A 26,817-nucleotide genomic window follows, 5' to 3' on the forward strand; every position below is an offset into this window, starting at 1 on the left:
TTTACCCACCGGGGAAGGGATCTAGGTAGAGAACCAACCAACACGGTAGGTGGCAGCAAAATGTTGTTATCGCGGAGAGGCAGTTGCTAGGCAACAAAAGTGACGCGACGTGGCGGGCAAGTGACGATGTACGACGGCGGTAGCGACGGCGACGGCGACGGTGACGGCGGTAGCGACGCCGATCCCCCGAACTTGAATTAATATACGAGAGTCCAAGAATATCCTCCGTGTGCCTCGGGGACTCGGGGTAGCCAGAAAGCAACCGGCGTTCGCACGGTGACCCTCGTCGAAGCTAGGTTCGGCCATAGCATCGGGATTCGCCTGCCGTCGAGGCAGAACTGGCAGAAGCGTGTCTGAACGCCGCGCCGTTCACTCGTGTTCACTCGTTCGCTGATTCGCTTACCCAACCGACAGTCTCGACAGACCGTACGCTCGTTCTCTCGTTGGCATTCTTCTCGTCTTCGTTTTGTTTTCTTTCTCCCGTATTTTATAGGTTGGCCACCGCGCCGTATACACGGCCAGCACATGTGTACTCGTACTCGTTGATAGCGCGTCTAGTGCAGATCATAGAAAAGCCACCGGTAAACCGGTTTCACCGCAACAAAGCGGTGACCTCCTCGTGTTCGAGAATGCTTTGAACTGTGACAAGAATTCTTTGCTCGCGTTTAGAGGGAAAAACGTCACGTTTGGTGCGCGTCACAACTGAGTTAAACATTACTCTGTATACGGGATATTCCATAAAGATCAGAGAGCACTTGAAGAGAGTGTGATGGACGAAGAAGAAATCGACGGCGTGAAGTCACCTATCAAGAGGCTTGGCTCCACACGGAAGCTGCTCGTCTTCAACAGTAAGTTGCAACCACGCACTTCTGCATCTTTCTTTCTTTTTTCCCCTCGCACACGCTCTCTCTTTCTCTCTCACACACGCACACGTACGCATACATAATGCACATACGAACACGTCCTCTCTCCCTTTTGCTTTCTTTTTTCTTTCTTCTTTTACCTAAAGAGAAAGTATCCATTTTCCTATTCTACCACGTTTCTGTACAATATACGCTAATCGCTCGCGATCATTGTAAATTTAACATTTAACTAGCAAAGTTTGATAATATTTTATACGCAACGAGTATTTTCGAATGGCTAGAACGTATTCGATGTGTCTGGACAAGCCTGTGGACTGTATGGCCGACAGATGTTTGAAATTTCGTTAGAACGTGCAGCCAGTGGTGCAACCGAGTTTCAAGGAATTATACGAAGGTCAATGATTTTAGCAATATTACGAACTAAAGTTACGATTCGATCGCTTTCGAATATGCAAAAGTGGAGAAACATTCAGAAACGTTGGTTATTACGTTGGTCATTTATTCGGTCGTGCAATTGCAATGGTAACCGATAGAGAGGAACGACGAGGTGCTTGCACGTCTTCCAGTTGAAATGTTGGCGCGGCGACTTGAAACTGCTCTGTCTGCATATTAAAGTCGTGGGAAGCACCAAGGTTCGGTTTCATAGTATTCTATATTCTCGCGAAAACTCGCATGCCAGACGTTGTTAGATATCATCTTTCTATCGCGCACTTATTATAATACGATCGACGCGTTGTGAGTCGTTTTATGGTCGAATAATGCGTGTACATATTTAGAAAAAAAACGAGAATCTATTGTTAGAAAAAATTACAAAATATTGATCACAGTTTGGAAAGCTCTCCCCGCCCATAATCGGTGTGCGTACCGTGTGAAACGTGTTCAGCATTCTTATAATTCGATTCAATCGAAAGTCCCTAGAAGAACGTACATCGACTGCCCATCCCTACTTCCGTTTACAAACGTTCGAGGTTCATTTTTATTTTGTTTTAACGCATGCCCCTCCTCGAACGCTGATCCCTCATCCCTTTCCCCCTAAATGCACACACGTTCAACAGTTCAGTCATCGCGTGGATGCGTATCTGTATGCTTTGATGGTTGGGCGTTGCGCATGCGTACAATTCCGTTGTTCACCACGGCTGTTTCCACCGCGAAGTCGCGTGTGACTGAGTCTACCGTTTCCTTTATGCATGGCTTTTCAATTTATACTCTCCTAGTCTATAACATTGTCTGTTCCAACGTCGGGACGAATGTCCATCCGAACATAAATTCTGTACACTGTGGACGCGCGTTTAGCAAAACAATGCATTCGTTCGTGGACTTTGTCCGATCCGATTTTTCGAATCTATAAATACCATCCGGAATTTCGATCAAATTTTTGCGAACAATAAACCATTATCAAACAGCGATACATTCGAGAAAAAACAAGGTACTTTTACTTTGTTTGCACACGAACGGCTCGGGCCGTTAATTTCTGATTAATAACGTGATCTTGATTGAGTATAAAAACAGAATTTGAATCCCCCCCCCTGCAGTTGCAACGAATATGTACTCTGTACTCGATCATGAAGAAGCGTATTTTTTTTTCTAGTACCTTCGTGGTTTAAAAAAAGAAATAAAAAAAGTATAGAAGAAATAATTTGTTGCTTCGGACAAATTATTAATAGATAAACGTATACAAGTAAAATCGATTTACGAATTCAGTCAATGTTAAAATCCAATAGTTCTACCTCCGAAATTAAGTAACAGATGACTCTGACAGCTCTACAATAGTAACATTTAGCACTGCGTGGCGATCAGGCCAATTTCATTTTTAAGCTATGCGTAATATGAGAAAGGGAAGAATTTATTTAAAATAACTAATTTCGTTCTTTGAAAGATGTACGTTAATATTGCAGATGAATCTTTTGAAATTCAAGTGTAATACGTTCAGTGTCATAACCTCTAAAATAATTCTGCAAAACGAGGTCACAGATCTCTTGTATGTCGAACCTACCTACAGTGCGAGTACATCTTGACAGTTACAAAGAAAATAAAATATTTCGAATCTTACGTTAACGTGAAGAGGGCTAATTATCAGCAAAATATTCTTAATAATTGTTTCCGTGCAAGTAATAAAGATTTATTTGTGACCGTGCATACAGAGCTGTTAGTAGACGCGAACAAAAATAGTAATATTTTATTTTAGACTATGATGCAACAGGGCGCCGAAAACAATTTGGTTATCTCTCCTTATCAATCAGGAGAACCGTTTATCGTCGATGTTAATTAACTTAATGCCGTGATTACGCGAACATAGGAGATCTTAACAGTTGTCAGTTGATATCGAAACAACCGAACGAATGACGAACAATTGCGGAACTTCAAACACGTTACCGTCCGGACATTTATAAATAGGTTTCTCATATACTCTACGTAAAACGTCGGCAACCTAATATCACGTGTCGTAATTATGTATGGTATAACGTACTAAAAGATTTTATTACCTAACTGCAATAATAATAATAATATTTATGCAAAACGTGTGTAAGTATATTGTAGTGTAATGGATGCGTTATATCAAAACACCTTGATAACCAAATGAAAGGATGTAACATTCGGAATTCCTGATGCAAAAGCTCTCTACGGAATTCTTTCCTAAGAAATAATGGTACATCGGACAATGGAAAAAGTGTGAATAAACTGTTGAGTGAATGGCGCAATGCAGTCGTTAGTAATCCTGTAGTCGTCAAAGTGAAACTTGATTCTGAGCTTTCTAAAAAAATGAAAAATGCGTGAACTTGACAGAGCCAGACGATAGATGGAAATGGTTGTTTGTTAAAAATTTGAAGGAAGGAAAATCGCGGTTAGAAAATGGAGGGTGGGAGCGTGTCGGCGTGGGTGGCTCCGGGTTAAATAACGGCCACGGCCGTGAAACGGACTGCGGTATGTTTGGACGTAAAGAGAAGAGTAGTCTTCGGTCGCGAGCGGACGGGACGCGAGCGCGAATGGAGGCGAGAGACCAGAGCAGAACCGAGACTAGCGTACACACGGTGGACACGCGCACTCCGTTTGATCGAGTCGGCGGAGTCACAGTCACAGTCACGGTCACGCTTGGAGGGTTGAACGAGCGGTCTATATAGAAGAACGCAACGCGGTGGGAGAGCCAGCCGATGCACAGTGTATGTACATCTCGAACGGTGCGACGAGGAGAGAAACAAAAGCTGTGGCGCGGGTAGCGGGAACCGGGTAATGCTCATTGATTCCCCTACCAGAGCACCGCGCACCTCGCCTCTCTTTCATCTCCGGGCGGCCCCTCATTATTTCATCTCTGTTCGTAATCTATTGTTTCATTCCTCGGATTCTCGTTAGCCTTCTCCCTCGCTATCAATTTTTCGGACCGTACTGATCGCGAGCGACACGATATCCGCCGAACAGCGCCCCGCGGCCTACATATAACACGACTTAGTCGACTTTGAAGCGGCGGTGTTCCAAGAAGGAATCTGCGCGCGAGCCTTGCGGAAACTCGTTTCGGTCTCCCTGCGTTTTAGTAGAATCTGTAGAAAGTTTTCGTTAAATCGACCTGGCTCGGCCCGACTCGACTCGACTCGGCAACGCGCAGAGAGCGTTCTCCTTTCTTTTTTATCTGCACCGGCTGCGGCTCCGTTGTGCCGTGCCGTGTCGTGCCGTGACGCCGAGCTGCCGAGCCGCGCTCGCTGCACCACAAAACTGTTCTATCAACCGTGAGAATTGCCGTTTCGAGGACGATCCAACAACCGGTGATGACATACAATGGGAAACGCAGCGAGACTGCATTGAGATTTGAAAAATATTGGGAGCAGGCCGTTCAGTTCCTTTTGATCCCACTTTTGATACTCGTTTTCCATTAACGCATCGTTGTACTGAATCCTCCTTAAACAGTTCGGATTAACAAATTGTACTTTCCAATTCGTACGTTAATTAATAGTTAAACGGTAAATCGTGAAGCTAAATGGAATGTCTCCCTGGTTGGTTCTGCTGTAATATGTTCTGGACCGGGTAGACATTCCTATTTGGGCAACGATACGTGGAAAGAAGCGGGATTGCCGAGATTTATGTAATTTGCGCGTTTGTTACTATTCGTGGTCGTCGAGGGCGAGTATCTTGCGACATTATTGGTAGCAAGGCGCCTACGGTGTGGCAGGCGGTGGGTATCTGTCGCGCTCGAGCAAGGTAGAAGAATCGAATGCGTTCCGGAGGATGCAGGGGGTGGCGAGAGTCGGCAGAGAGGAACCGGTGAGCCGCAGCTCCGATGGGAACGAGGGAGAGCGACCGAGTAACGACGCGACGGTGGGGCGCGTAGGTTCGAACGAAAGCAGTCCGAGGCGAGAGAAGCACCGGTACAGAACTGAGAGACGGAGCACCACGGGTAGAGAATCGGCGAGCCAGTCGGACGAAGAGAGCACGAGCCTAAAGGGAGAAGGGAGGCTGCCGCGGGAGACCCACGGAGAGAAAGAGAGAGAAAATCCGGTTGCCTGGCGACGAGCCATCTAGTTCGATCCCAGCCAGCAACCGACCAGCCACCCTCTGGTCGCAGGAGCAACGAGAAACCCAACTACCTCGGTTTTCCTTTCCTCGTCGTTCTCAAGGAATCTGGACAGCTATCATCGCGGACCCTGCCATTTCCTCGTCGCACCGACTTCCCATCTTCCAAGTTCTCCTTCAGGCCGATCCCGTTCATTTTCATTGGATCAGAGATAGCCAGACAGACTCCCCGTCTCGACGAAATCATACCTTTTCGATATTATAGATTGCAGCTAGTTGGAGGATAAGTGCGCGTTTCAAGGCCGAGAACGGTCGGTCGAGTGCGTTGTGCGCGCCGTGTGTTGTGCCGAACCGTGTCGCGTCGTGCAAACTGTACGTAACAACCTGCCTGTGTGAGGTCTGTTGGACACGGGAAATACTTGGGACGTGAAACACGTCGTTAGGTTTTTCCGTTCAGGATGAGCGTAAACGATCGGCTTTAGATTCGTCCGAAAAGACGAAAAAAGAGGAGGGCCGCGACCGGCTGTCCAAAGTGGTCAGAAACGGATCAGGGGGGGGGGGGGGGATAAAAGGCTAAGAAGTGGTGTGTCGTGGCCTGCTTGCCGTGCCGTGCCGTGCTGTGCGTTGTGCCGTGCTGTGTTCTCTGCTGTGTCGTACAGCAAAGCCGAAGGGTGTAACGCGTAGCGTGTAACGGTCACACATGTGTAAAGAAAAGCAGAGAGGGGCGGACGGTTACCCACAAAATGACGAGAACGGAGGTGAAAGAAAACCGATAATCGAATAGGGAGACACGGCGATAACACCGCCGCGGATAACGACTATGAGATGATCCAATCTTCACGATTCCCGATTCGTTACTATGGTGGGCCGAGTATTCGGCGTCCTGTGACGGTGAACCTGTGATGGTGAACCATCGACAAAGAACCACCGGATACACCCTCTGAACGAATTGTCACGCAACGAGAGACTCGCCAGATAAAAATCCAGACCGACATCCTTCCGCTTCAGCGATTCTATCGATGACGATCGTGTCCGCGGGGACTGATCGATTCTCTGACCAGTGGAAAGGAATCAGGCCCTCTGATGCCGCACTGGGGAGGCTTACTCTAGGAAAAAACGACCGAAAATTTCTACAAAAAGTCGAAATATACGTTCGACGTGCTAAAATATAACTCTGTATCCAGTATACGAAGGTGGATCAAGCCACAGGATCGATCTTGAGTTAATTCGTGTGTGCCCTCTAGGGATATTTTCGCAAAGAAGAACGCAGAGAAAAGGTGGCCGGGGACCGGCCGGTCTTTGACGAACAACGTCGTCGATTGTAACGGAATTTTCGTTTCTTTTTTTTTCTTGCACATTGATTCATCGTTATTCCATTTCGTTGCTGAATCGTGATCCACGCCTAGCTCGGCAACATGTTCCAGTGCATTATACAACAGAGAAACGGATGGATTCATCCTTATAATCCTGACACAAAGGACGTCTTTCCAGGTACGATTCTGACGGCCCTTTTGTCTTTTTCTTTGCATTTCGATTCTATCGCGGCAAATGTTGATTTACTATTAAAATCGGAGGATCGAGATAAAAAAACGTAGCGTGGAAGTGTAATGCCGTAGTAGCTGTTGTAAATATGAATTTGTTTATCGTTTAGCTAATAGTTGCACGAGTTCTTTTCACTGGTGTGTCGGTTCATTTCCTCGCGCGTTTCTTGGTTCACCAGATCATTGTCTTCGTTTCCATCGTGCATGCAGACATATGGTCATTCTTTTTTCGTTCACTCCTGCCGTACCTTTCCGTTTCAGATGCACCGTGTGTTTTTTCAAACATCTGAAAATATTATCAGAAACGACTGTTGTTCTGAATCTTTGAGGGACAACAAGAAACAACTGATTATTCTGTATGGCGTATTTTCATTAAATAGGCAGGAACAGAGAAAAATGATCACCTTTATGTTTATTGCACGACAGATCGTAACTTATCCGAGCTTTTCGAGGACGTCCGAATGATTGTAGTACAGTCTTTTTCGCTTTCGTAAGCTGTAATGATTCGTCGAAATAGCATTTCGGATCGTATGTCTGTTCAACGAACCAATATGTTCTTGTTACCATATGGCGTACCGGCAGTGAAGCACAGTTTCCGGTCCCAAAAACCCTCTGTATCGCGTGGACTATACATTGAAAAATCAGAAGGTCTTTTGGATCGCTTCAATGACATCCTGCAATGCTTTATCCTGTTGCAGGATCAATCGTTATAAGATTTTGATCTTGGATCGTGTCTTTGTTAGTTTAAAGCCTTAGTATGTCGGTGGTCCATGTTAAACGAACGTATGAGTCATCGAAAACAACGCGGTTTCGATAGTAAAATATACGGCTAATCGGTAATTTTGGTCTCGTGAGAAAGAGAGAGAGAGAGCATTGCGCCGCTATTTGTCTTCGCATTACACCGTAGTTTCTGGTTAACTCGCAGGCGACCTCAACACAATTACAGGCCGTCGGTCTGCACCAGAATTGAGATAACGAAACGCAAACGGAGCCAACGTCGCAATAACTATTTGACGCTTCCCTTCGAATCATACAGGAAGGAAGTGGATAGGGAAATGTTGCGTTGCATACCAATTTCCATGGAAATCACACGACACCAAATTGAGTTTGTTGTATTATGACACCCATTTTTGTTTCGTTTCTCTCGAATGTAATGACAACGCCATCGCTACTAACATAATACATTGTATGTATTATATACATATATCGTTAGTTTTGTTCTACGTTTCTGTTTGGCACCAGTACTTGCAGAACGGTTAGGAGAGGTTTCGAGTGTCTTGTGTCAAGAGTTGTAGGAAGGGTCTGCACTGATTCGCCAGGGGCCCTTACATTCGAATTCGGTAATTTTCATCTGGTAGGAGCGCCGAAGTTCTGGTACTTAACCTAAATTTGCTAATTAATGCACTACTTGCAAAGTACGACATTTTAGTGACGATAATCATCTGTCAGCAACTTGAATCCAATACAAATTTTGCTTACCCGGTTCCTTGTTCCCAATTTGTTCACATTTGATTACGTGAAGAATCTACTGTTTAAACGATCAATTAAGTATTATTTTCGACGATAGGATTCGGCGTTAAAAAATAACCTCCAAACATGCTGAAACTTTTCTTGCAACACAAGTTCGAAAAAGTGAACTTCACAGCCTATTACATTGTGAAATAAATGATAGAATTATTCGCGTATTGATTAGTAAAAAGAAATAGGTTCGCAGCATTTTAGAAAACCATCGAGTACTCGCAGAAATCGGACGTTAACCTCGTTGTTTGGTTAATCTCGTTGCAGGTTCTACCGCGTTCCTGGCGTCGATAAGAAAGGGTAGCTAATTGGTTGGATCGCGTTTGCGTCGGTAATTAGGAAACCGGCAAATCGGCAGGATGACTTATCCCGAAAATTGGCGTGTTCTCTCGGTCTGGTTGCAGCGTTGCTGCTCGGTGAATTTCACGTAGCTGAGAGGAGAGCTGCACGGCGGTGATTCGCTCGCGTCGAACGCACACGGACGCAAGGTTAAGACGGATGCGTGCATGTGCACGGGAGACACACGTATCGCGTATCCGTGGCAATATAGCCAGTAGGCGTAGAGAGGAAGGCGCGTGCGTGCAGGCCTTGCTGGCAATTGTAGTTAATTTAACGAGAGTCGAAGCAACGAGTGGCTGTCGTTGCTGGTCAGTTCGCGCGGCCGAGTCCTTCTCGACTGGTGGTTGCGACCGATCCACGAGAATTCTCTCGCGGTCGTCGAAACCGCGCGGCATCGCGCCAATCAACCGACCGACGCGATCTCCCGTTTAGACTCGCGACGCCTCTAGTTTCGTACGGACGAGACAAACGATATTCCTTTCCTAGACTTCTCACAGTTTTCTTCTCGCAACTCGTTCAGGCTGGTGCAGCGACCGAGTCGTTTCTAATCGTTCCCGGTCATTTCGCAACGAACCGCGGCCTCGACGGACTCGAAACAAGTCGACGCCAGCTGTCGGCGCGGAACGATCTCTCGATTCCTCGTTCCGATCCGTTCGTTTCGTAGTTCTCGTTTCCCGAGTTCGTTCTCCAATTCACTTCGCTAAAGTCTGCGAACCGCGGACGAGTACCATGGAGGTAACATTAACAAATTTATTTAAATATAATTCGCCGGTTCCAACAACTGTTGTTATTACAATCGAATCGACTCCTTTTCAGAAATTATTTAGGAAATCGTGATTTCACGTAGTCGATAAAGTAGAAAACGCTAGTCAAGGGAATCTAGATGCTTTAAAAGTTGCAATTAATACCGATAACCGCCACGGGGCGCCCCTTCCCCCTTGTTCTCATTGCGAAGGACCGTCATATAATAAATTAGTGCTAACCGATCAGTGAGGTAGCCGCGTTTCGAGATACAAGACGCGTTTGGAAGAGATTCCTGTTCGAGCGAGAGAAAGGACGTTTCTCGTTGCTTCGTCGTCCCGCGGCGACCTACGGATACCGAACTCGCGTTCCTCTCTCTCCTGTGAACCATTGGTGTTCCTACGTGCCGACGTCGTCCGTCCATCGTCGCCTCTTATTTACGAGATTCTACCATCGAACATAACAATAGAAAGACCGCAAGGCGCGTGTCGATTATCGAGTGTCTCTTCGCTACTCGGTGCGCGATTCAGTGCACGTGTTACGTCTACAATGTTCTCTTGGCCGACGGACGGTTTGTTCATTTTGTTCGAAACAATCGAACGAAAGTTTGTGCCATTCGTTTAGCCGACGGGAACACCGCAAGGCAAGTGGCTTTGCGGTATAGCGTCAATGCTGGGAAACGTGTACGGAATTGGTGTTTGGTAAATACAGTGTCAGACACAGGAGTTACGGAATGTGGATCGCGTTCGATCGAATTAATCGACATTCTGTCGCGTAATGGTTGAGCTGGTCGTTGAAAATCCGAGGTCGATGGGAATTTAATGTGAACAAGTAACGTTCGATTGTATATACATATATATACATGGCATCTGTTTATTTATATTGTTCTTTTTTAATAATCTGCGAGACCAAGGGCTCGTGCACGGATCTGTAGCGAAGCGTTACTAAAACGCGGTCTAATGCTTTTATCTGGAAAATTAGACCACCGATAAAATCCTGTTTCTAGAGTAATTCCGAACCCGTTGCGTTGGTAGAGGATACAGGTGGAGCGGTTTACAAAAGCGACAGCGTTACGTTGGTCGGTAGCTCGCCATGACAGTAGTGTAAACAGAACTGTTCCGTTTATTTTACCATAGCAATCGCTGTCTAAGCGTTTTCTATACAGTTGCAATCGACGTTTTCTTCGTTTAAATACGCGATAATGCTGTATCGGATTGTTCCGCGTCGCGAGTCTGCTGGGCTCGGAGCGTGTCAACGTTTCTTTTTTTTGTTTATTGTTCGCGCGTCTTCCGCGAGTGTCCGGTTTCTCGCAGTTTGCACATTCGTCGCCACGCCGATACCGTTTCTACCGCTACGATGGCCTCGTATTTTCCTGAAAGATGCGTGTCGTCAACCGTCGCCGTTTCTTAAAAACCTCCATATGTCACGCGCTCGTCGCTGAAAAAGCGCAACGAGATATTGTAAGGGATACCGTTTACTTCGTTTCACCGTAAGAAAGAAATCGGATTTTCGCAAGTCCGGCCGGGAGACGAGACTTGCGTCAAAGAGAGGTCACGCGTGCGTGACGCCGACTGTCAAAGCGTTGAGCGGGGTCGAACCGAAACACCGTGGACAAAAGTACGTCTCAATTTAAGGGCAATTGTGCCTAACAGTCAACCGTTCCCGATCGACCGTGGGCGTTCGCTTCGTTGGCGAACGAACGCACGCATGCACTAACGAACCAACGAATGAACAAACTCACGGACAAACTGTTTTATTCCATCTTGAAGCCGTCGAACGCGGCGCAGCTTCCCTTTCTAATATTCGTTTATCCTACGTAGTTGACACGTTCACCCACCGGTAGGTCGACAAACATAAAATCGTTACGCTCGTATCCATCCTTTAACGCTTGAACTGTGTCGAGCCGACACAAATTTTCCAGAGTTCGAATCGTTGAGTTTACATCTGGTAAAACATATACATCGCAGGCTCCTGCCTGCTGTGCAGTCTTTAAGCGGCCACATTTTTCAAGGATAGTCCGTAATTCAACTTCAAACATTCTCGTACAGTATAAATGTTTTGAATGCAGTTTACAGTCCGACGGTAGCTTGCTTTCGGTGATTCAAAGGATATTATACGCGTGGGTGGGGATCAACGTACACAAGTATTTTTCAGTCGAACATTTAATACGATGGAGCGACGACGGAAGAGATCGCGACGATTTGTTTCGTTTGAATCACGAACTGTTAATCGTTAAACGACGTCCATGTGTGACTGCGGTTTCCCGTGAGAAATCCCGGAGCGACACGTGTACACGGCGTTGACAGTGACTGCGTTAGCGGAGCGGAAACCGAGCGGGGTGTCCAACGCAACTGGGACGGGCTGCATCTTCGAAACAATTCGAGATGAAACGAATATTAACGAGGCGGAATCACGTCGGGAACTCGTCAACGGGCACTGTACGTTCTCCCGTTATATTTCATCCTGCTTCTAGGCTCAGCTTTGCGGAGGAGTTTAGCAAACGACTTCGCGTTAGTGAACAATAACGATCGCGTTACGATGACTAAGCCCGAGAAACGCGTTCAGTAAATTCCATTGGTTCGATGTCAACGCTTTTTGTTCGCAAAAATTGCCGGTGTCATTAGCGCGCGTAATATCGTTGAACAGGTTATCATGCAATGCACAGCAACGTACGTCTACCGCTTTAGATATTGCTTCGCGAGTAATTTTCCAAGTCGAACGTTGCTTCTATTTTACTGCGTTTCGCCCACGACGAACGCGACGACGCTGTATGGGTGGCGCGATAAACCGAGAGAAGTTCGACAAAGTCGCGCGAAACTTTTTGGATCTTACGAGAGTCCAGCCAGAACCACGAAATTTCTGTTTGATTTCCGTTTCTATAACGAGCCTGAGTTTAATCAGAACGCGTTCTGCGTGTCGGAGGCGTGCATAATACGTAGGTATTTGCGATCGTTTGGCCATTGGACTCTCCTCCGTGGCATAAATGGCCTATTAAGCCGGTACTCGAAGGCAATTTAAAAATAATTCTCTACATAGCCAACGCGCTGTGAAAACTGTGTCCGTTGCTCTTTGAAAACTTTACGCAACAACGTGCATCGTTATCTGAGGCCGATCGGAGCCGATAATCGCGGAGCGTATGCTCGCGATACGCCAACTTACCGTTCCTGGGAGAAAGAGCGAGAAGAGAGGGAGAGAGAGAGAAAAAGAGAGTTACATTCTATTAACAGAATCCTCTCTTAGGGCTATAATAGGCGCAGCAACTTCGAGGAGCTGTTGCTGCACTTTTTATGTCACCGAGCATTCAGTTTTCTCTCGTAACAATTCAATCGTTCGATCGACCTTTACACGCGTTGCTACTCGACGGCTCTGTCCTAGAAATCGAATTTTAAAACTGTTCAAAAGTCACCGGTCGTTCTTGTCGTCCGAGGGAGAGAGAGAGAGAGAGAATACCTCTACTTACAAGAGCGAATCCGTTCCATCGAGCAACCTTGATTGCCAACGGATATTGATAGTCGTTAAAGCGTTCTGTTAAGCCGCCTATGCACATTAGGCTAGAACACGTAAGGCTGCTTCAGCCGGTTTATGCTGATCGCGGATTCGCTTATCGCAGCGCGAAGATAAAAACGGTAGGAAACGGTGCATTGAAATTTCCGAAGTTCGTCCATGTTCTTTTCTTGTTCTTCCTCGAAGCAATCTCTACTCGAAATCACGCTCGTCATTTTCATCGGTCAGTGGCATCGCATCACGTTACCATCATTTTCCAGCAACGAATCGGCGTGTAACGCACACTGGTGTACTCGGGTCGTGTCTAGTCACAGTCACAGCCACGCCGAGCAAAGCAGCGCGATTAGATCGCGGCTGTACCACATCTCGCCACGAGAGCTCCCGATTAGATTACTTTCTTCTGTCATTTTTCATCGAGCTCGTTTTTGACGTCATCGTTCACCGTCATTGTGTTGTGTGTGCATCGAGCACGAGCGACGAGCGCACTTTGCCCCGGAGAGCTTTCCGTATCGCCCCCGAGGGCGCACGACATCGGCGAAAGAGAGGAGACGGTCGACAATGTCGATGACTCTCTCGATCTCGACGGTGCCCGGGGCAATTGATCGGTGCCCGTGCCCGATGCACGTTGTTGTTGTTGTTGTTGTGTCGCAATTCCTGCCCCCCCCCCCGCCCCACCCCACCCACTCTACTAAAACAATTTAAAATTTTCACGATGATGATGATGTGTGCCATGAAATTTAGATGCGAATGGCCTGAAGTGATCGAGCTACACGGAAACACACGTAATCTAACCCCGCTGCACACAGTGAAACCCGAGAGAGAATTTCGTAAAATGGGAATTACGCGAGGCTGTCGATAATACGCGTGCGGACACGTGAGAACGATCGCCAAGAAATTGCGGCTCGCGAAAAGCTTGTGTGTGTGTAACACGGTCGCAACGAGACCGTCTCCGACGAACGGACAAAACGGAAAGTGAGGGAGGGAGAAAAAGGGGACGAGAGAAAAGCGAGAGAGGGGGAGTGAGAGAAAGAGGGAAATATACCAGTGAACTTGAAGGATAACGCAGAAAAAATGTTCAAGCTCGCCGGACGCCAAGAATGGGAAGCTTTGACGAAAGGTAAATGGCGGCGCGGCCATGCCGTCCGTTCATTCGACCACCCATCGATCTTTTCATGGGAATCTTTCCCCGATTCCTAGAACATCGAAACCCCTCGCGCAGCCCCATCGATTGCTTCGCAGAATTTCATCCAGCGCGTGTCAGCAAGTTCGAGCAATAAAATACAGAAAAACAGAATCTGTTCGGGAGAACGCGACCGGAACGATAACAGCTAATTAAACATGCTAAAATGTTAAATGTGGAAAGTTTTCTTCTATTTTCAGTTGCTCATTTCTTGCGTTTCCTCCACAAATCTTTGTACATGAATCGATACAGCAGTTCCGCGCGCACGGTCGCTTGGTCCGACATCGATGGTCTTGCCATTATCGATGATCGAGAATCTTATCGCTAAGGATATTTGACTTGCTCGCAATTCGAAGCACGAAATATCATCCGCGAATTAACCGAAAGATCAGCAGTCTGCTAATAACTAATACAAATTGGCCGTCTCGATTCAAATGGAAAAAGTTTCGCGTGTTCCGGGCTATACATACAGCAGATGCATAGTGTTACGCGTGCGTGACACGACTCATGCGTGCGTTTTACCCCCGCAAGAAGTCGAAAATCTCTCCTCTTTGCCGGAGGGATGAATCACGCTACGAAGGTATGGAAAATCGATACGCGCGCTGCGACGGATAGCAGTTCGCAACGGGTCTCGCTCGAAGAATTTGATCGAAATCTATCGTAGGGAGAATGATGGGAAAAACTAGAAAATTCCATTCTCGTATTAATCAATTCGGTTGTCGATTAACCGTAGGGGATGGGCAAAGCCGGATTGCGTCGGATCGCGGCCGATCGTGTTTCTGACAATTCGGGATAGATGTTTTGAAATCCGCGGAACAACAGATCATCGACCGAATCATCATCCAAAACGAACCGGACTGTGGAAATAATCTCATTCTAATCTCGCGATCGTTTTCCTTTCCTCTTGCAGACATACGGCTACAGCTGAACGAACAGCTGAGATGTCTCGACGTCCGGATGGAGGCGCAAGTCGCCCTCGTCGCGGAGCTCCAGGATTTTTTTCGAAAGAGAGCAGAACTGGAGCTCGATTACAGCAAGTCGCTCGACAAGATGGCCAGAAGTATACAGCTCAGGCACAAGGAGCAAAAACAAAAGTACATATACATCTATATACGTATACGGTCGGTCGTACTGTAAATTCTCCATCATCGTACTAGATTGGTGAAAGTTGTTCGTTCTTGAATAATATAGTAAATTATAACTCAATCCGTTTGACTCGACCGATTCTTGTATCGCAGCGAGCGCTGCCAGTCTGCGAGACGGTACGCGACGCTTCGGAAACTCGATTCATATACCGTTGCAGCTGTCCGGGCCACATGTTTTTTTATTTCCCATTGATTTCGAGCGGCACGATTCGAATTTAGACACATGTTCTCGACTCGACGGTAAACTGAAACGATTTTTAGACGAGAACAGTGGCCACTGTTCTCCAGCTACGCTTGTTGGCAGCAACTCATCAAGGAGACCAAGTCCTTGAGCAGAGACCATGCGGCGCTTTCGGAAGTGTATAGTACGCACCTCGTGGGTCGTCTAAACCAGGTGATGGAAGACGTCCAGCGGATATACAAGCGAGTGAGTAGACATTATTATTCTTGTTCTATTACTTGTACGAGAGCCTTAAGCGCCGTCGAAACGATCAACGTCTTTGGAAACGATGCGTAACTTCGATCGATACTATTGCCATTGTAGACGGAGACCAACCGAGAGGATATTATTGGATCAATGGGAAATAAATAGCCGTTTGAATGTGTTAAGGGGCAACCAATTGTCCTTGTTACGCGAGCACGAATTCGTTCGCTCGACCGTAGAATCGAATTCGAATTCTTCGAAAAGACGGTCCGAAAGAAATCGCCGATGTTTCTTTTGTTACACTTTCCAAGTCCGTTGCATATCTTCGTTTGTACGGTTATTCGATACCGGTTGTATGTCGGCTCTGCAGCAATATACCGAAGGTATTCCTATCCCTGAATTTAGCAACCGTAACCAGCGTACCGTATATCATAAGGTTACAGAACATTCACTTTATTTGTAATTCCCCTTTCGATCGGTAACTTCGCGTCACGAGACAGCGTTAGTTTCCTTCTCTTTTGCTTGTTATCATCTGAATGAGAAGCAACGTTACCTTCGCGCATCGATCCTGGGATCGTCTGGAAAAAGTTGCCGGCGAAGTGCAGCGCGCAATAGAGCGAACGAACTTATCGCTGGACCAACGAACCCAATGCACACATTCATATTTGGCGTGCCCCCTTGCTTGTATTTACGCTTTGCCGCCCTAGTTGCGATGGCATCCAGCCATCCCCGCTGTTCTACCCCGTATCACGGAGCTTTGTTTCCCCGTGACTAGTACGCGAGCTTTTTTAAAAACCAAGAACAATCCAACTTTTGTATTTCTTTCTTTTTTTGCCTTTTTTTTTTTTTTAATGAAAACGATTAAGAACAGCACGTCACGATTGATTTTTTCAGTGCCGTGAGATAGGCTACGAGACCCACGAGGAGATCCTGCGGGTGTTGCACGAGCTCCATACCACGATGAAGACGTATCAAGCCTACCAAGCCGAGTCGAGGCAAGCGGAAACGAAACTTCGCGTCGCGGAGCAGCAACGTACCAAGCTGGAGGTTGCGAACGCTCCGCCCGAGAAGCTCGCGCGCAGCAAAAAATACAAGCTCATCGAAAAGGAAGTGAACAAGGTAGACTAACGAGGGGACTCAAGGCCAGGTCTGGGTTAGGATTCGACTGTCGGCGTCGGCGTCGACGCCTGACCCTGCCTTCGCAAGCCACGAATTCCAGACCAAACTCCAGGCTGCACTCAACGCCCGCGCTCTCTCCATCCCGCCCCGCGTTCTATCGATTTTCCTTGCAGAGTTCCCTCGTTGAGCGCTCGTTACTCGCGTCCTTGTCTCTGTCCACATTCCCCCTCCCCACCTCTTCCTTTTCCTTGTCCTTCTTCCTCTTCCTCTTCCTCTTACTCTTTCTCCAACCTTCCTTCGGACCACCACCCTTCGCGTCCCAACGTCCGTGCCATCCCCCGTTCCTTCGCCCCCGTTCATCCCCCGTTTCTGCATCGAATACACCCCACGATTTCATTCATATACGACTTCGAAAGATCCCGCCGTTCGCGTTAATTTTAGAACCTCCCTAGATCCACGGCACACACTATACGTTTCCGGTCCAAATTGAAATCTCTCGCATCAAAGGTCGTGCCGCGTCGCACACAAAAATAGAACTTTCGAAGCGCACTCGTTCCTCCTCGTTTACCGAAGCTGTGCTCTCGCGATACAACGGATTCGACCTTTCGATGCGTGAACGCGTCCATTGAGCTTAGAAAAACTGTCCTCCAATCATTCCAACGCTATCGACCGTTCCTTTCTGGAAACACCGTGTTCGCGCGGCTGAACGGAGCATCTAGATTTGTATTATATTCGCTAGTTCAGCCAGCCAGCTAATAGTTGCTTGGGATTCAATGAGGCGACGGGTGAAAATGCGTTCCCATCGCGCAACGAGATTTTTATGGCAGGTCGAGGATCGCGTTTGCATTGAACGGACTCCGACGAGTCATACGATCCCACGCACAGGATTCGTTTCCCGCGCGGCGTCTGCAGCTACGGCGACACGACGGAACGGTTCCCAACGTGGGACGCGAATAGCGAGCGTCCGTAGCGCGGACGAGATGCGCCGCGTGTCGATTAGAATTGATCGGGCTGACCTGTATTCCCTTTGATTCGTTTCAGAGGAAGAACAAGTATCAAGAGGCGAAGCTGAAAGCGTTGAAAGCGAGAAACGATTACATTCTTTGCCTGGAGGCCTCGAACACGACGATACACAAGTACTTCGTGGACGATCTGTCGGATCTCATCGACGTGAGTTGCTACCCGACGTTGTGCCCTTCGTGGAAGAGATATAGTGTGGTCGTAGAATCGATCGACAGCTGAAGTACTCGTGTTTCGGCCACTGGGACGACACAAGTGACGGAAGTATGGGCTGTGAAAAATCTTGAGCTCCGCTCGGAGTTCTAGGAACTAGCAAAATATCTTTTCTTTATTACACGTTTACCTATCGAGCTGTAACAAAGTTAAGCGAACGACGAAAGTAGGGAAAATGGTCGGGTCGAGTTAAAACGTATCGTAGCAGTATGTTCATCAGTTTCACACATATTTTCGGTATCCCTAGAATGACTACATTACCTACGTAACTTTTTGATTTGTGGTATCTGCGAGATTCGGTAATTAGGAGTCAAGTTTACGACCACGCTATAACATTTTCTATCAGAATTTCTATGGGAAGAAATTCTAGCTAGTCTAGTTTGGTTTCCCCTTGTCGGTGAAACTGTGCGCGGACTGTATTAGTTTATTCGAGCTTGAAAAAGAGCACTGAACTGGCTTCTCGATGGCGTGCAGCTGACCTACTACCTGCTTAACAACCAGTTACCAGCTATTGGCTACCAGTAGTCGTGCAACTCAATCGGCAACAGGTTAACTCAACGTACGAATGTTTCAGTGCATGGATTTCGGCTTCCATAATTGCATCGCTCGTGCGTTGCTGATGCACTGCAGCGCGGAAGAGGGCAGGCAACGTTCGTTGCAGTCGGGCGCGGAGCAGCTGGCCGCCTGCGTCGGTGCTCTGGATTCTAGAGCGGATAAGCAGAGATTCCTGGAGTCTCATCATTCCGCGTTTATGATCCCGAAGAAGTTTGAGTTCCAAGGCCAGCGAGGAGACGAAGTAACTTTCCAGAACCAACGATAAAACGTTGAAGAATCTTTTTAGCGCCGGCGGCAATGTTAATGACGCTCGATGTTTACAGGCTCCCGAACCCGAATTGCAAAAATTGTTGCACGCCGAGATGGAGCAACGTTTGACACAGCTGCAGCAGAGGGTCACGTCCTTGAGAACCGAATCCGAGGAAGTTTGGAAAACGTTGGAGACGGCGGAAGCCAGCCTCTTGGAGATGCTGACGGCGAAGGACTACGACTGTTCGAGGTATTTCGGAGAGAACGCCGTGCCCACGTCGAGGCCTCCGGAGACCTTGCAAATCAAGCTCAGGGCCGACAGGCAAGAAACCGAAGAATTCTACCTCACGGTGAGTTAAAATTAGACTATGCGGTAAACAAACGGGAAAGGAGAAAGCGCTAACGTGCCGCGTGATCGTGCTTCTGCTTCTGGGACATTGCAGAAATTCAGGGAGTATCTGCTTGGCACCTCCAGAATAGCTAGACTAGATGCGAAGCAGGAATACATTAGGCAGAGTCTGCTAGACGGCTCGACCGCAAGTCCGAACCCGTCGCTGTCGACGACCAAGCAGAAGCAGGCCCGGCGGAAACGTATCGGCCGGTTGCAGATGAACGGCCAGCCGAAATTGTTCGGCGGCTCGTTGGAGGAATATTTAGAGAGCACGAACCAGGAGATACCGTTGATCATGAAGAGCTGTATCAGAGTAATCAACCTCTACGGCCTCCATCACCAGGGAATATTTCGGGTCTCGGGATCTCAGGTGGAAATCAACAATTTCCGTGAATGGTTCGAACGAGGAGAAGACCCGTTGGCCGACGTGACCGACGCGTCGGACATCAACAGTGTGGCCGGCGTGCTGAAGCTCTATCTGAGAGAGTTGAGGGAACCTCTGTTTCCTATCATTTATTTCGAGCACCTTATGGAATTGGCACAGCTGGAGTCGAAGCAGGAGTTCGTCAACAAGATGAAGGAATTGATTTCGAGTCTTCCAAGACCAGTTGTTATTGTAATGCGATATCTGTTCGCATTTTTGAACCAGTAAGTACTCCACCGTGCCTCGAGCCAATCTTTTCACGATCAAAATCAAAACGAGCGAACCTTTTTCCGCAGCCTTTCAGAGTTCTCGGACGAGAACATGATGGATCCTTACAACCTTGCGATTTGCTTCGGACCTACGTTGGTACCTGTGCCGGAGGACAAGGATCAAGTGCAGTACCAGAATCAAGTGAACGAGCTGATCAAGAATATTATTACGTTCTGCGAGGAGATATTTCCGGAGGACATTGGAGGTACTCAGTACGAAAAGTACATCAGTAGGGAACCGGACGACGCGTAAGTGTACTCGCTCGAAATCGATCCACCGACGAATCGTTTGTGAAAATTTGTTTCCCTTCATGGCAGTGACGTGGGCGACTCGCCGACAGATCAGGTTCAAGAAGACATGGACTCGGAGGTGTACCCGTCCGAGGATGGTGAGTGCGAGATCGATCTATGCCATACCTTCGGAATCCAACAGTGCGCGATCTACGTTCCTTTTGTGTATTCCCAGAATCGGAAAACCTTGAAGCCACAGCGCAATTCGATTTCAATGCAAGGTCCGAAAGAGAGTTAAGCTTCAAAAAGGGGGATACCTTGACTCTATACACGCAAGTCAGTAATGACTGGTGGCGAGGTGCCTTGGCTGGTAGAGAGGGGCTTATTCCCGATAAATATATTATGATCAAGATAAAGTAAGTGCGACTTAATCACACGCAATGGCCAATTATACTCATCGAAAATGCTTTTTAGTGTTAGCGCATCGTCTCTTACCGGTATCGCGCCACGTTTCTTAGTCTGCGGTACCGAGAAATTCGAGCGAAAGCAACAAAGGAGCCGTAGCATATTCTCGATCTCGTCGTAATTTAGCTGTTCGTTGCGAACAATCGAATCTACCGCATTAGCCTTGTATGCGTAGCATGGATCTCCGGGTCCACGTAGAGCCATTGGTCTATGGTTTCATAAACAATCATACCCTACCTTTCGCAGCGGGCATCTACTTTTCGATTCGATCATGACCGGTGAGGGTATCTGAAGATTATCTGGTCGTTTGTCCAGGGACGAGGAACGCGAGAAGGAACTCTTGAAGTCGTCCAGCGAAGAATCGATGAGAAGACGAACCTCGAGCTCGGCGGACAGCGTATTGTCGAGCAACAATTCGCCACTGATGGGCCCATCCGGAAATCCATCGACGTGGTCTTCCGGCATCGCGTCCGACGCCGCGTCCGCGACGGTCACGCCGACGCCGACGGCTGCGAGCGCGATCGCGATGGCGGCTGCGAATGCGACCGCGGCCACGACCGCCACCGACAATACCGGGAACAACAGCAGCGGTGTTGTCCCAACGCTCGTCACGAACGCGGCCTGCATCTCGTCAACGCAGCCGATCATCAGTCGAGAGGTATTGGAAACTACCGTTTAGTACGAACGCTTGTTCGGACTAAAGTTTTTATTTTTCTTCTTCACGTAATTGGTTTGCTTGTGTACATTTTTGCGAACGCACTCGCAAAAGACTGATACTCTAGGCACAAGTGCATGGCTGTGTGTTGCGCTGCAATCTCGAATCGGTTTTTTCTTTTGAGCGCGATTTACTCTGACCAACGAGAAGCTACGTGTCCACCATAGGGATGATTCTCGAGTATCTTAGTCGATCGTTTGACCGTAGTTGCCTTTCGCTTCCTTCCATCACGGCCAAGCAAAATCAGAAAACACCGAGCACATATAGAGCCGTTGGTTGCTATCTGCATCTTCTGCTGTTGCTGTTTTTCTATGTTGGTAATGGCAAACGGTGCGGGAACGAACTTTGAACTTTGTTTTTAGACCGTAGATTGTAAACCGTTTTAAAAGACGCCGTCCGTGGACAGCACTGCTCCGCGATCACAGCTAAGCTAGAAAACGTTCCACGACGTTTCCGTTTGCCGTTTTCTTTGATTTACCGGTTGTTTCAAGGAGTTTTGCTTTCGTCAGCAACGCGGAGCAAAACACTGATTAAAAGGTTGTAATTTGTTCCTTTGGTGGAGACATAGCCAAAGATCGAACCACAAGCGCGCACGAGGGAGTTCGGTGACATTTGAACTCTTTGTCTTCCGAATCTAACGAATATCCGATTAGAATCGAATTTTTCGAGCTTTAAAGTATTTCAAGAGCAATTAAAGGGAACGTAAGAGTTGTAGACAAGGGGTTCGGTAGCGGACTCTCGTTGGCTGCACGCGTCGCACTTTCTGCAAATTTTAGCATTGCTTCTGTCTCACGAAACACGGAGAGGAGGAGATCTGTCTGCCGCGTTATGGAATTCTCGCGCGTGTCGCGTTTTATTATGTACACGGAGAACTTGTTTCAGACGATCGATGTTCGCGTTCGATGTTGATGTCTTTCAACACGAAACGAATTTCGACCATCTAAAAATCAGACGTCGGTTTTGAAGCAATTGAAACACGTGCGATCAAGCCGGGGCTATGTTAAGCATACTTTGCACCGAGACGCCACGGTGGTACAGAATTCGACCAGCTGCGATTATTTGTACGATACATTTGTAAATAAAATAGAAATATATACGTGTTTGTCGCTGCATGTGCCTTGGTCTCTTTGTCTTGCGTCGCCTGTGTCCTTTTTTGCGTGTTTTTTGCGCCTCACATGTTTCTTCGTTAACGTGGCGTTCACGATTTTGTTTCGATGTTAATAGTGTGGGATGGTTGCTGTTTTTCCAGATATACGTTTAGTCAGCCTTTAGTTCGCAGGATAAAAAAAAAAGCAAAGTTTCGCGTACACGTAGGTAATGGGCGAAACGGACTAAAAACTGTTCGATAAAACTACTGGCAAAAAGAGAGTGTGTCCGTCCGTGTGGTTCTTGTCGTTTCTGTGTTCTCTGTCGTCTCGTTTCTCGTTGAAGGAGAGCGGCTCTGTCTGAAACGGTTGGTTGGTTCGATGCGTGTTGCGAATCTTAGCATTCTGTAAAAGCGATTTCAGTCTGTAGACGAATACCGAGATGGAATGCTACTCGCACAGGCTACTCTACTTGTCCAGCGGATGTTCTGTCGGCTTAGGTGAGTACAGAAGCGTCGTCTCAGCCCCAGTCCAGTTAATATTAACTTGGTTGCTGGCATCCTTAGAGAGATAGGTATCGACGCAGAGCTGTTTTCGTGTTCGTCATGCTTGCACATTCATTCCCATGATCATATTCACGGTTTTACGAGCAGTTTTTAATCCCACCTTACCTTCTAGCATGCACGATTTTCTTGAACGATCTTGGCCAGTCTCTCCAACCTTTTTACGCATCTTCTCTAATTTTCCCATTAACACGGGCAAACTTATGTTCGAATTGTTCGCACGACTCTCTTCTATCTCTCCACTATCTATCGCCTTACAATATTGTTTTCTCTCTATTTTTCTCCTTCCTCGATCTCGTTTATAACTCATCCGAATTCACGTACCTCGTATCCAATCAACCTCTAGAGCGTACGCCGATCCTTAGATCAGTAACATTGACAAATACTCGAATTCTTCCCACCTTTTAACATTTGTTTTCGCGTGTGCTCTAGATGTTCTAAGATGGTTCTTTGCGTTAAAAGACATATCCGTATATGAGTGGAAAACGAAGAAAACACCTTGTTCGCGATCCTGTTCCACGTTCATTATGCAACAAGACACCCGTCGCTTCGAAAGCTTCTGATCGCGAACTCAACTGCGAGATTGGATCCGAGCGAGAGCGTCACTTTCAATCGTGAACCTGTTTTCAGGAGTCCGCTTCTCGAGCGGCGAAGATATCCACGCCCGAAAGGGAAAATCGCATCGGAGCGGACACCGCGGTCTCCGGCATCCTCTCGATGAACGAACGAGGCGACAACGAGAAGCTGTCGAGCTTTGCTGCCGAGTCGTCGGTGCAACGGAGCGGCGAAGAAATGGGGACAGAGGAGCTGGACCGCGCTGGTTTGACAAGTCAAGAGGGCGGTTCGAAGCGTGGGTCGGGCAGAAAGCAACACTGGAAATGCCAGAGTATGGGGGAGACGATGCAGCAACAGCAACAACAACAGCAACACCAGCAGCTAACGGCTGGGAATTCCCTTCAGGTGGGAGGGAACGCGCTGCCGCAGGAAGAGGACCCGCAGGAACAGCCGACGTTCTCGGCGAATCGGGAGCTTTGGCAGAGACGAGCCACGTCGCAGACCCAGTTGAATCCCCCGGTACCGCCCAACAATAAGATCTACCGCAGCTCTCAAGAGTTCCGCGAGATGCGACAGAAGCACACGCCGGATCTCGTGATGGACTTGCCGTTGTCGGCGCAGGATGCGAGCAAGAAGTCTGCCTCGTCAAACAGTTTGAGCAGCTCGGACGAGGACACCCCGGTGCAACCTTCGCGGGCCGAGGCGGCTACCTCGCCGACGGGAGGGCCCGAATCGCCGGACATGAGCACGGCCGCCGAGCGGTTCGCCAAACAAAACCAGTGCACCTTAAAGAAAAACACCAAGACGAACCCGCCGGAGACTCAGTCGAAGTTGAAACGAGGCGTCGATAACGAGAACGAAGCCGAACAGGAGCCCGAGGAGATGGTCAGATCGGCCAGCTCGAATCAGATCTCCTCGGACTCCTCGATGCCGTTGAGGTCTCCGCTGCCGCCTCGATCCAAGATCGAGCCGAAGATCGTCGCTAAGTTCGCGGACATGCACCTGACCGGCGGCAGCCAAGTATCCTCGTTCAAACCGCAGGTCAAGGTCAAGCCGACGATACTTAGGAAACCGGTGCTGCCATTCCCGCATCCACACATGAGCCCCGAGCTCGCGAGGAAGATTGAGAAGCAAGCGCAAAGCGCCGAGCAAACCAATTAACTCTTCGGTCGCGAACGATTCACCAGCCGACTTCCCATTGACCAGTTACTCCGCCCATTTGCGAGGACTCGACGATGCGCGTTAGTTACTCTATCCGAGAAAAAGAAGTCAAGCCGGCCAGCATCGTTCCTCGATATACATATAGACGCATATACATACATACTTATACGTATACACATATGCATTCGCATACACGTATATAGTTGGTGGACAAGATGCAGCTCGTCAAATCGACGCTCCGTGAATGCGAGAACGCGAGGTGTTCGTTTCGATGCGACGAGTCCTCGAACCCAAAATACTCCCATTCATCGAAACACTCGACTTTCTACCATATGAACGAGCGATTCGAATTTCATTCGTGATATTTTCCATGACCTCACCCTGGGGCCCCGGCACCTCCCTAGATCTTTTACAATCACCCTGAAAACATTTTACGAGTTTGATCAATTTTGACCACCAACTGTACATATACCTATACATATTTACATAGAACGCGTATCGACACGTTCGAGATGCCAATGTGGCATGTACGAAGACCGATGCTGTCCTCGAGCCGAGTTTATTTTTTCTACGACTATTTTCCATTTTCGCATAATTTTTTTACCAAATGACCCGCGAAACAATGTTTCTAGTCATCGAGCGACGACGCGCGTGAGAAACGACGAGAGAAACGTGTTACAAGCAAGAAAATACATCGAAGAAAATACAGTTTCGAGTTTACAATACATAGTTGCTTGATCGAGCGAAAGAGCAAGTTGCGAAAGCGAATGAATGAGATTGGGCGGGAGAGAAAGACAGAGAGAATGCAACAATTTTGTACGATGGACGTTAAAAAGTGTAATTTATTACAAACGGGATATTTCTTCTGAATCTGTATCTTTACGAGGATGTTACGACAAACATGATCGATGTTCCTTTAAAATACACGCGAGCGAGCATAAGTTTCAAAAGAAAAAGCCTTTTTTAGATGTTTCTTTCGTACGATTAGTGAGAATGAGTCATTGAGTGCAAGAAAGAGGGAGCGAGAGAGAGAGCTGGCGAAAACGAGAGTGAGAGGTGAGTGTATGTTGGTGAGTGTGAGAAAGAGAGAGAGAGAGAGGGAGAGAGAGAGAGAGACGTAGAGCGAGAACTTTGGGACTCTGATCCCGTTTATCATCATAGACGCTTCAACGCGTTCTAAGATCGTTTACAATTATTATACGACGACAATTATGTTCGATATATTCAAAAATAAATATACGTGTGATGATGCGCGCGCGTAAGTATTTAACGGTTCGACGTCTCTGTCTTAGCTACGCGCTGATTATTCTGCTATAAATTCAACGAAATAGGAAAAGTCTAATATGTAAACGTGTCGACGTATTCATGCCCTTCCCTATAACCGACAAAAACATTATACTCGTTTATCAAATAATATGCATACAATATCCCGATAATATCCGCAAGCATTCTGCAAACTATCTTTCGAAAAGAGGAACGCCACCAATGTCGAACTATCAATATCATTCCGGTGTTCGATCAGAATCAATTGAAGTGTGATCCTTCATCGATACCAATTACCGATCCAATATTAATACGAATATAATCGCACTGTATCCAGCGCAGTAAAAATACCAAAGCAAAACGTAATTTCGCGCCCCTTCATTTAATCGTATTATTCATCCGCAGGAATGCTACGAAAAACCTCGGTTCAATACAATTGCGATCCTTTTTTCGTACAACTTGCTCATAGCAGTTGCGTTTCTTACCACCCTTTCCCCACGCTTTATTCTGAATTGTTATTTCTGCAGGATTCGGTGTAATTTTATGCACAATTTAATCCTTGTTACGTCTTTGCGTCGACTTTTAACCTTTTAGCAAATGCAAGAGCCTAATTTCGTTTTCCGTTATGGTTCACTTTTATTGATATTCAATAAAAACACTTGCAGGCTGCATTGGCCGTTCTATTTCTAACAATTTCGTAATCCACGGTAGGTAAATATCGTTCCCCTTTTTTCAACGTACAACCGGTCATACTGACGTCCGGTATTTTTAACGAAACTGAAAT

The 26,817-nt window shown here is 47.3% G+C and overlaps 1 protein-coding gene across 12 annotated transcripts; it reads left to right on the plus strand.

Moving 5' to 3' along the window:
• The first annotated feature begins 103 nt into the window (after window positions 1-103).
• Window positions 104-26,702, plus strand: LOC144471797 (SLIT-ROBO Rho GTPase-activating protein 1). 12 transcript variants are annotated; one of them, XM_078184319.1, is made up of 14 exons: window positions 782-848; window positions 13,748-14,123; window positions 15,097-15,280; window positions 15,593-15,758; window positions 16,650-16,874; window positions 17,916-18,044; window positions 18,682-18,903; window positions 18,986-19,261; window positions 19,355-19,950; window positions 20,023-20,244; window positions 20,314-20,384; window positions 20,462-20,642; window positions 21,007-21,349; window positions 23,685-26,702. In XM_078184319.1, exons 2-14 carry the CDS (start codon window positions 14,078-14,080, stop codon window positions 24,768-24,770), a joined length of 3,747 nt encoding a protein of 1,248 aa, XP_078040445.1. In that variant the 5' UTR covers window positions 782-848; window positions 13,748-14,077; the 3' UTR covers window positions 24,771-26,702. The 12 variants fall into 12 exon arrangements, with proteins under 12 accessions (XP_078040368.1, XP_078040445.1, XP_078040454.1 ...); XM_078184271.1 differs by lacking the exon at window positions 782-848 and adding an exon at window positions 5,943-6,854; XM_078184261.1 differs by lacking the exon at window positions 782-848 and adding an exon at window positions 9,056-9,496.
• The last annotated feature ends 115 nt before the right edge of the window (window positions 26,703-26,817 follow it).

Source organism: Augochlora pura, chromosome 1, assembly GCF_028453695.1.
Source record: "Augochlora pura isolate Apur16 chromosome 1, APUR_v2.2.1, whole genome shotgun sequence".
Taxonomy (NCBI): Eukaryota; Metazoa; Arthropoda; class Insecta; order Hymenoptera; family Halictidae; genus Augochlora; species Augochlora pura.

Bases quoted from the DNA above. Each gene is read 5' to 3' on its own strand.
- LOC144471797 (XM_078184242.1), top strand. From the start codon at position 770: ATGGACGAAGAAGAAATCGACGGCGTGAAGTCACCTATCAAGAGGCTT. The intron at 19,951-20,022 runs GTAAGTACTCCA...CTTTTTCCGCAG, and splicing joins CTGTTCGCATTTTTGAACCA to CCTTTCAGAGTTCTCGGACG. The intron at 20,245-20,313 runs GTAAGTGTACTC...CCTTCATGGCAG, and splicing joins AGTAGGGAACCGGACGACGC to TGACGTGGGCGACTCGCCGA.